Raw genomic sequence first — 10,549 nt, 5'->3', positions numbered from 1 at the left:
TTTCTATGTGATAAATTAACACACCAAATGAAACAGTTTACTGAAACATGCAACTTTTAAAAGAAACAAGTATCCTCCAGAACCAAAGACTGATGCTGTTAATGCTTTAGACATGTGACACTTGTGTGTGTACTTCTGTGTGTTTAATTTTCTTTCTTTCTAATCAAGTGACCTGTTCTCGTTTGGTTAAGTTTCAACCACAAGACATCACTGTATGCTTTTTTTTTTTTTCAAGATCCACGTCACAGCACACCAAGAAAGGGGGAAGTTCCAGTGTCTGTGGTAATATCACTTGATAAACAGACTCTCTTCAAGAGCAAGTGCCTGTCTGCATTGCACTATATAAAGCAGCAGAGACGTTGACTCGCGCAGATTTGCCAAGAGCACCATGCGAGCTGCAGCCATCTCCACTCCAAAGCTAGACAGAATGCCAGGAATGTTCTTCTCCGCTAACCCAAGGGAATCAAAAGGAACCACTCATTCACTTCTAGATGACAAAGTACCAAAACGGAGGCCAAAGACTTTGTAAGTTTGTTCAGAGTCTCACTTGTGCATTTTAACAGGTTATCTTTAATGGCAGTAGGATTGAGAATGAATGGAAGAAAACGTGAGCACTTAGGTTAACGCTGATCGGAGGAATTAATTGCCTGTTGTGAGTAAATAAATAATACTCAGTTGTAATAAAAAAATTAACTTGATATGGCATTAAATTCGGTAGTTTTTCTTGACATTGACTCATAAAAATGAGCTCTATTTGAATATAGCAAAATGTTGCATCAATAATTTTTAGTATTGTCTGATTCCTTATAGAAATTTATTCTGTGTCTTCTGACAAATAAAATGAATTCTGAAGAAAGACGAATATTCACTATTATGTCTTTTGTAGTGGAATGGATATGAAAGCATATCTGAGATCTGTGATCCCACATCTGGAATCTGGAATGAAATCTTCCAAGTCCAAGGACATGTAAGTACATGAATCCAATGAACTGTCATGATCATTTACAACAGCAGCCTATGCATTGTCTCTGTGTCCCAGCAAGGGGTAAACACTGTGCACAGCAGACTTCATTTCTTTTAAGAAACATGTCAAATAAATTTAGACTATATCAGTACCAATGTAAATGGAATACAAATGTGTGTGCAAACACATTGGGTTTTATCTATTTGGAATTTTTTCACATTTTATTGGCAGTTCTTTTTCATAACTATAGTAACTCTAAGGGAAGTTTTGTTTTTTGTGAATAAATTTTAATGTATTTATTAGAACTATAGTTTGAGTTTGTGAAGTTATCAAAATGTAACAGCCATTTTTATTTCATTTGGGCTTACATTTAAAAAATTTGCTAATGCATGTAAACTTTGTCCTCTGTAGACTTTCTGCTGCTGAAGTAATGCAATGGTCTCAATCTCTGGAAAAACTTCTTGCCAACCAAAGTAAGTATAACTACTGAATGTTTATGGGTTCAGCTCAATACTCTAAAAAAATCTGAATGGCTTCACTAAATATAGTACTCTGCATAGGATAGTACGCAAAAAGTTGTATTCTAGTTTGTCTGTGGTTACTGATAACTTCAGCATAGTATGCCTCTTAATAATGCTGACTTAGCAGTCAACTCTGCCAAATCCTTTTAGACAAATTTGCTAAGACAATTAGGTGTTTTCAAAGATCATTATAGAGATAAAATTAAATGTTGTGCTGGGATTCTGATAGGTAAAGCTTTTAAAACTAAGCCCAATATTTTAACATGTACATTGCCATTTTGACATCTGCCTCAAGAATGTATTTTTGTACACCTGCATGTAACAAGACTGATTCATTCGTTCAATTAATTATCTTATCTTTCATACATTCATCATTCATCTCACCCTTATATAGAGGACACTGTAGAGGTAGCAAGTATTCAAAATCAAAGACAGTCTCTTACTGCCCTGAAGGTGATTGAGATACATAACATAAATCATTGCATTATTATAACATGATGGTTGTGATAACATAAATATGATAGAAGGATTTTTAAGCACAAATAGTCTTGTGGAGATTTGCTGATGAGAGAAGGTAAAGAATGAAATCAGCTTGCTTTCCCCTTGCTTTGGGCATTAAAATCCTACTGAAATTAGGACCTGTTTCAGAGGTGTACACGAGCAGTGTGCTCTCTATTTCTAAAGAGTGAGATTATTAGTTTCTCCCCACAGAGACCCTAAGGAGCCTCACTTGGGAATCAGTTTGTTCACTCTAGCGCCACGACTTGGTTTATAATTCAGCTAAACAAATAGATGGCATAGATATGAACCATAAATAGTGCGATACAAAAGTCTCAGTAAACCCTAGCAAACATCATCAGTACATCAGGCCTACAGATCACATATAGGCCTAACATTTCCTGGTTACTATGAATTAGATGGGGAAATTATATTTATTAATTATTAATGTGATGTTAAAGCCTTTTGTCAGTGTTTGCTTCCCTGGTATAGTCTCTACTCTGGTTAGATTGGGCACATATAAAAGACGGTTTTATATTCAGTGGAACAGAATTTCAATTCAAATAGCAGATAGAAGCAAAGCATAGTTCAGTAGCCACTATTAAGCAGCAAGGTGACTGTGAACCAGTTTATCTGGCCCCAGATTCCTCTTCTATGAATGAAGGAATTTCAAATGCCTTCTCATCTCTACAGACCATGGCACAGCTATTTCAGCAGTAGCCATCTCTTACTTTGTATGAATAGGATGCAATTGTATTTTTCTTACACATTTCTTCCTCAAATTATTCATTTGTTGGTGCATTCAATTTAATTATCTCTCCCCCATCCCCCACCCACTTTCTTTTTAGCTGGTCAAGATGTCTTTGGAAGTTTCCTGAAGTCTGAATTCAGTGAGGAAAACATTGAATTCTGGCTGGCCTGTGAAGACTATAAGAAAACAGAGTCTGATCTTTTGCACTGCAAAGCAGAAAAGATATATAAAGCGTTTGTCCATTCAGATGCTGCTAAACAAGTGAGTATGAAGCTTACCATCATCGGTTTCTCTGTAAAAAACCCTAAATGCAGAAATAACATTTAATATATACAACAAGATAAAATCCTTTTGGGGTATATAATTTTACTTCTATATACTAAGGCATGTAAACATAGTTCAGTGCAATGAGAATCTAATTTTCTATATTGGTGAGGATTTCAGCACAGTAGAATGAAGAGACTGATTTTACAAAGCCAGCTGCCTTGATGAGGGTGAGGAAAAGGGTAAGGGTGTCACAACTGACAAGAACTCCGAGTCAGGAAGTCCTTAATGAGTGCTCTCGCTTTGGATAAGAAAATGCAGATTAGCACAATGTATACAACTGCAGCAGCAAAAGTATTTCGAATTAACAGTAGTCCCAGATAAATATTCTTAGTCCAAGCAGAAAATAGCAGCAAAAAGAGCCTTCTCCTCCTGTAAATCTTAAATGCCCATATCATTCTTCATGATATATGAATCATCTTATGTGGATATTTAAATTTTTCACGTCTGCTTCTTTTGCATCTCCCAACTACACTGAGAGCAAACTTGAAACAAAGTCATTTTTGCAATATTTCTTCTCTCTTTCGCACCTAGTAGAGAGCTGCTTTTGGAAAGGCATTTAAGAGATATTTGAATTGATTTAAACGGAGCCTTAAAATCGCTTTCTGAGGTCCTTCAAAAAACACAGTAACATCATAAAATTTGCAATAAATAAGAAGTATATATTAACTAACAAGGATTTCTTTTTAGATCAATATCGACTTCCGCACTCGAGAATCTACAGCTAAGAAGATTAAAGCACCAACCCCCACATGTTTTGATGAAGCACAAAAAGTCATATACACTCTTATGGAAAAGGACTCTTATCCCAGGTTCCTCAAATCAGATATTTACAAAAATCTTCTAAATGACCTCCAGGCTAATAGTCTAAAGTGACTGGTCCCTGGTTGAAGGGAACTAGAAGGTAGAACCAAGTGCAAAAGGAATGTGCCAGTATGGCTCCCTGGTGAACAACTTGGCCTTTTTTGGGTGTCTTGACAGGCCAAGGGAGAACGAATGACTCAGAATGTATTAACATGAAAGTTGTCCAGGCGCAGAGTTGAAGAAACATAAGCAAGACAAAAACTGAGAGACCATAGAAGGAAGAAGGCACTGTGGTACCGTCACAAAAAACGGTGGCGCTGTGTAAAGCCCCTCAGACCTGGGAAGGCCAGGTAACTCTAGTTACACAGAAGCTGTGACTAAAGGCGATGAAACCGATTACAGCATACTGCTAAGAGTCAAGGTCAACTGACATCTACACTGTATATTATAAAGTTTGTATTGAGCTATTGCAGTCCCATTAACTTAACGTTTATGTTTCAAAATCGCCATTGCTACTATTGCTTGTAGGTGTGATTTTGTTCGTTTTATTGTTTTTGACTTTGGAAGAGATGAACTGTGTATTTAACTTAAGCTATTGCTCTTAAAACCAGGGAGTCAGAATATATTTGTAAGTTAAATTATTAGTGTTAATAATAAATGCAGATTTTTTATTAAAATATATAGAAGCAATTTATGTTTACATCTCCTTGCTACTTTTAAAAACTTGCATTTATTCCTAAGATTTTAAAAATAAATAATTCAAACAAGACTCTTCGGTCTACCATCTCTTTAATATCTAAAACTATTATCTAGTCTTTTAAAAAGGGATAGAAAAGTTATTTCAAGAAGTAACCTAATTAACAACATATACTTTATTGTGAGTTAAAGTTCATAAAATCTAGACATATTTTCTTATTTAACATTCATAGCAATCCTGTGAAAGCTGAGACTCAGAAAAATTAAGTTACTAGTTCCTAACTTTAGGTAACTCTCAAAATTATCGAGCGTGTTAAAAAACAACATACAGATATCCCTATTTGGGGGTATAAACAAGACAAAAATGAGAATGACTGAATCAAATCTCCAAAGGGTAGGATATAGGAATCCGTATTTAAAAGGAAGCCACAGGCGATTCTGAAGATGATTTTATAATCCACAGTTGGGAACCTGGGAATTAAGGGACAGTCACAGTGCCAGGGATGGCTCACAAGTCTTCCAAACACAACCTGTTCTCCTTCTTCTGTGCAACACTGCCACCCACTGACCAGAAGGCACTTCCTAAATCACTGAAGCCTGCAATGGTCCTAAGTGTCACCTAAGCAGAAAAACAAGACTCCACAGAAGGGCTCACGCACAGAGAGCAGAAAAATCAAGAGTGTGCATATTCCTGAAGAGCCTATACGGCGCCTATCTCCCTGCGCACCTGTGCTTTGTATCTTATTCGATAATCAGTCACTCACACGTCGTAATGAAATATGGTTAATGTATGGATAATCTCACCGTGAACTGGCCCAGTCATCAGGCACACAGCAATGAACGGCAAGGGGCAGGATACAGATCAGGTACAAACAGAATCATTCTTGAGTTTTCATGAGACAGAGTTTAAATCGGTTCCACTTTATGCTTTATTCCATACTTTATCAGGTCACCTTGTAACGGAAACTTGAGGATCCAGCGATGATAATCATCATGGGAATAAGCAGCCCCAGCGTCCGTGTTCTCTCTCTTTCCTAGATCATTCCATCACCGAATTCTGCCAGTCATTCTTCTACAATCAGTGTCTGTGGTTGGCACATCACTGGTGCTTTTTAATTGTCCCTGTCCTAGTATAGACTTTCTTGGTTTGCCAGTTCACATGACACGTTCTTTGTCTTTCCAGTCTCTTTTCTTTAATCTGTACTCTGAACAGCCACAAACAACATCTTCTGAAACACAGATTTGGACACGTCACGTCTCGTGACATATAAAAGGAAGTACAAATGTCTCCCTCTGGGCTTCAAAACCCTCCCCGTGTAGCCTTCATGGGACAACTCCCATTACTCACCTCAGTGCCCTTCCTACCTTGAGTCACACTGGATCACCGACCTTCTCTTGTACCATTCCGAGGCTCACACTCCGCTCTCTATGTAAAACGCCCTTTCCTGGCCCCTTCCAGTTTCCAAAGTGAAAGCAATTCTCCAGGGTTTTCTCTGTTTTGCGCTGTGCTTTGTTTTAAGACAGGCTTGCCTAGGCTGGAGGGCAAGGCTGTGGTCACGGCCCACTGCAGTCTCGACCACCTGGGCTCAGGCGATCTCCCTGCCACAGCCTCCCAAGGAGTTTCCAGGTAGCTTCTAAGGACTGTCACATTAATCAGAGTCCAGGCCTTCAAGACTGTGAGGAGCAGGAAGTGCCACCGCCTAATACACTCACCAGTCACACAATAAATGCTGCTGGTTCTTCTCTTGACAAAATGCCAAAAACCATTCGATTTTGGACAGAGATCAAAACAAGCAACCTCTTTATTTTGGCCCAAAAAAAAAAAAAATAGGCCACCTGGTTGCATAGATTCTAAATAATATAATGTAAAATACTTGCAAAGATAATTTTTCTTTTTATTGTCACTTTTTCCTTTTCTTTTTTTTTTTTTTTTTTTTTTTTTTTTCTTTCTCTTGTTTTGGAGATGGAGTCTCACTCTGTTGCCCAGGCTGGAGTGCAATGGTATGATCTTGGCTCACTGTGACCTTCACCTTCCGGGTTCAAGTGATTCTCCAGCCTCAGTCTCCCAAGCAGCTGGGACTACAGGCACACATCACCACCCCCAGCTTTTTTGTGTATTTTTAGTAGACACAGGGTTTCACCATGTCACCCAGGCTGGTCTCAAATCAAACTTCTGACCTCAAGTAATACACCTGCCTTGGCCTTTCAAAGTGCTGGGATGACAGGCATGAGCCTCCATGCCCAGCCTGTTTTCACTTTTTGTTATGATGTGATTGTTTCATTAGATCATTCACGGAATATAATTAGAGCTAGTGATATCTACTTTTTAAAATTTGATCCAACTGGGCAATCTGATATTCAGTTCACAGGCTATGTTCTGCTGTGATAATAAAGCAACGGCAGTCAACAATGTGCATGGCTAAAAACCAAAAATGTTTTTTACAATTTACTTTTCTCAAGCTGATTTTGAAGTACTTTCCAATATCCTTATTCTGGAAAGCTATGAATCTATGGAGATGAAAATGTGGATAATGACGTCTCATAAAAATTGCATGTTTACACATTTAGCCTACATCGAATAAAGTTCCAGTTCCTTTGTTTCTCTGTGCAAACATGGGCTGTATTATACCAGTAGGAATCTTTGACAGTTTATTGTTGGAAATCATAATTTATAAAATTTGTGCGGGAAAAATATAGTAAAAGGTGCTTTAAAATGCCATCAATATAAATTATTTTTATATAGCTATAGAATTTTTTCAAGACCAGGATAAAAACATCTATAGAACAAAAATTACCAGTCACAGAAATAATTCTACCCTTTTCATTGAGAACAATATCTTGAAGCTAAAACTGTATCATCCTAATAGCAAAATTTCGTATCTTACTAGATGCCTAACCTAAATGAAACCTTCCTACAAAATACAGAGACAAAATACAGAACCTTCTATGGATATTTCTGTACAGTCAGTATTTGACTTGCTATGTAGTCCTCAGTGACTCCTTTACTTTGAATCTGAAAACAGGAGAAAAAGAAAAAGACAGAAAGAGGTGAGGGTAAGGGAAAGGGAAAGAGAGATGGGAAGAGGGAGGGAGAGAAGCAGGGAGGACAGGAGGAAGGGAGAGAGAAGACGACAGAAAAGAAAAAGGAAAAAAGCATTGGTGCAGCGTTTTAATGTATCTCATTTGATCATTCGAATGACTGAAGTGTCATACTTTTAATATTTTACCTTCTCAAATTGAAATTCTAAGCCAAAAAAGGATTTTGCTACAATTTAGAATTGGCTATAGAAATTTACTATAAAACACCCATAACTTCCATAATGATAGATTAGGCTGGGAATGTCACTCTAAGTCCAATAGGACCAAATTTAGAAACCTATGGGAAGCATGCCTTAATTTGGAATATTGCCCCCATTTAGGGAAGATCTACATGGTACACTTGATGACTGAGAAAGGAGTCAAGCCTGCAGGATTAGGGAGTTGATTTATTTGAAGAAGAAGAAACAGTGTATTGTAAGCAGATTGTTTTAATTTAGAAAACTTTGTTGGTGATGTTTGTTATGTTTTAGAATTTAATGCTTACATGTAACCTCTTCGCTCCCTCTCCAGTCACACTCTGAAGCATGGTCAGATGTCTTGGAGCCACCTAGCTGAGTATGATAAATTCAAATATTTTAGGGAGCATTTCAAATGAACACTCCATATGTCACTCAGAAGAGCAAAACCAGCCTTCTGCACTTCTCAAATAAAAACTATAAGACTTCCTGGAAGATTTCCTTAGCAAAAATGTTATTCAAATAATCCATTATAATAGACATTGGCTTTGCTCATCCAGGAAAAGTACTGGATTTGTTTTGTTCTATGTTTAACTTTCACTTTTACTTGTTATAATATTAGCTGGATTATCTTGTAATAATACAAGGACATTAGGGTGGATCTTGAAGAACAAATATAAACCAATCAGGGAGAAAGCAGGTGAGAACTTTCGAGATGCAGGAAATAGTCTGAAAAAGTCAGGAAATTATGGGCAAAGAATACTGTGTTCGGCAATAGTGATTTATTTAGTTTGACTGGAATATATAGGGAATGAGAAAGTATAAGAGGTAAAGCTAAAAAGGTAGTTTGGGGCAGATTCAGAGATACAGTCTACTCCAAAGAGTGTGAATTTTTATCTTTTACATGACAGGTAACCACTGACGTTTTAAACAAAAGTATAAAGTCATAATCGTTTCTGAATGTCTACTATGGGACAGCCACTGTGCTGGATACATGTGTTTCCTGTTTAATCCACATTAAACTTCTTTGAGATAAGTATTGTTAGGCTCATTTTATTGATCCACAAATGCAGAAACAAGTGGGAAAAAAAACTAACAACATATAACTAGTGGATGGCAGATCTACGATTGGAACCTAGGTTTGTGTCTTTCCAAAGACTCTCCATCACCTCATGATTCTTCATGGAACGAAGATGATTTCTTTGTGTTTTAAAAAGGGTAATTCTAGATTCTTGTAAAAGAAGACACAATTGAGGAAGGAAAGCCAAATATGAGGCTGGTTTTGTAGCCCAGCAAATGAGAATCCAAGCCTGAAATAAGACAGTAATCAAGGCAATGGGAAGGACAGGGAGAATAGGCAATACTTGGAGAGCAATTTGCTTCGATGAATAATTAATAGAGAGCAATTTAGGATACAGCTGAGGTGACTGGGTTGAGCTCCCAAGATTACAGCAATGTCCTTTGCTCTAACGTACTGTCAATGAGGTCCTTCCATTACAAATGCTTATTAAACAATTTGGAAATAGACTATGGTAGCACTGGAGGAAGATTAAAGTATACACCTTCCAGAGTTTCCATGTGCAAAATAAATTATGCAATATTCTCAGTAGATAATGGTTTATTCCAATCACCATGTATGTGAAACATTCCACGTTTTCTCTCAAAGCTCGCTTTTATCTTGGACAAAAGCAGAGGCTTCAAGATACCATCCAGGCTGAGAACAAAAACAAGGATCAAGAGACTCAAAAGAATTGCAGCAAGTAACAGCTCTAAGGTCAAAGCACCTTTTACAGACAGGAAACAAAACCAGAATCTAGGATTCAGGCCAAGAGATGAGGGGGTGGGAAAAAAAGCTGTCCAATACAAACAAAAGCCATCATGGGTATCCACAGCACTCGACAGCGTGAAGGTGTGTGATAAAATCAACAGCGGGGCAGGAATTCTGTCTCCTCCCGCGGAAGGTGGGTCTGTGACTGGTGGAATGATTGCAGTGCTCACTTCTTGACAACAGAGACAAAAATGGGACTGAGGACTTAACGTAGCCAGTCATTCTTTTGGCAGATTTTTTCAGTTCAATCATCCTTGCCTTAACTCCTCAAAATGAGTGGAGGTGATTTTTTATCCTTCATTTTTGCATCGAGAAAAACAACTGGAATGGTGTAAATTTAGATATTCTCCCATCCCCCTAAACTATGCACTGCTAGTCTAGTCAAACCTAGAAAGTGAAAAATTCAGTAGGCTTGGTTTAAGTCAGTCAGATCAACACATTTTGCTCTGGTTTCATCTTTTATCCTCTGCCTTGTAACCCCAGCATGAATTAGCTATAAAAACAGATTGCACTCGTAGCCTAGTGCTTTTCTCTTAAATCAGCCAGTTAATGTGAGAAATGACCCACTATGAAGAAGTAATAGGTAGAACATGTTCCCACCAGAACAGCTAAACAAGATGCTTCCAAAAATGTTTATTTGGCATAATTTTGACTAGATGGGTTACTATTTATACTGTCTATAGGAAGTGCTAGTCTAGAAAAGAGTCTAATCATTAATCAATAAATCAATATATTCACCAATAATGACAACTGCTATGTGCCATAAGCCTCGCTAGGTGCTAGAGCCATTTAAATGATAAATAATAAGGTAAAAATAAATGCATTATGCTCTTGGGAAGAAGGGTGCGAATGAATTGTAGTAAAATAGACTATAAGCATTATAACAGA

At 37.5% G+C, this 10,549-nt stretch overlaps 1 protein-coding gene across 1 annotated transcript; it reads left to right on the top strand.

Annotated features, from left to right (window-relative positions):
- The first annotated feature begins 308 nt into the window (after positions 1-308).
- RGS1 (regulator of G protein signaling 1) lies at positions 309-6,415 on the top strand. Its single transcript, XM_003938155.3, has 5 exons — positions 309-525; positions 887-967; positions 1,376-1,437; positions 2,832-2,995; positions 3,749-6,415. Exons 1-5 carry the CDS (start codon positions 389-391, stop codon positions 3,932-3,934), a joined length of 630 nt encoding a protein of 209 aa, XP_003938204.1. The 5' UTR covers positions 309-388; the 3' UTR covers positions 3,935-6,415.
- The last annotated feature ends 4,134 nt before the right edge of the window (positions 6,416-10,549 follow it).

The sequence above is a fragment of the Saimiri boliviensis genome, chromosome 19 (genome assembly GCF_048565385.1).
Source record: "Saimiri boliviensis isolate mSaiBol1 chromosome 19, mSaiBol1.pri, whole genome shotgun sequence".
In the NCBI taxonomy this organism is placed as follows: domain Eukaryota; kingdom Metazoa; phylum Chordata; class Mammalia; order Primates; family Cebidae; genus Saimiri; species Saimiri boliviensis.
This window is presented reverse-complemented; position numbering and strand designations above follow the sequence as displayed.

Coding starts and splice junctions, on each gene's coding strand:
- RGS1 (XM_003938155.3), top strand. CDS start 389: ATGCGAGCTGCAGCCATCTCCACTCCAAAGCTAGACAGAATGCCAGGA. Junction 1,438..2,831: donor AAAACTTCTTGCCAACCAAA/GTAAGTATAACT, acceptor CTTTCTTTTTAG/CTGGTCAAGATGTCTTTGGA. Junction 2,996..3,748: donor ATTCAGATGCTGCTAAACAA/GTGAGTATGAAG, acceptor ATTTCTTTTTAG/ATCAATATCGACTTCCGCAC.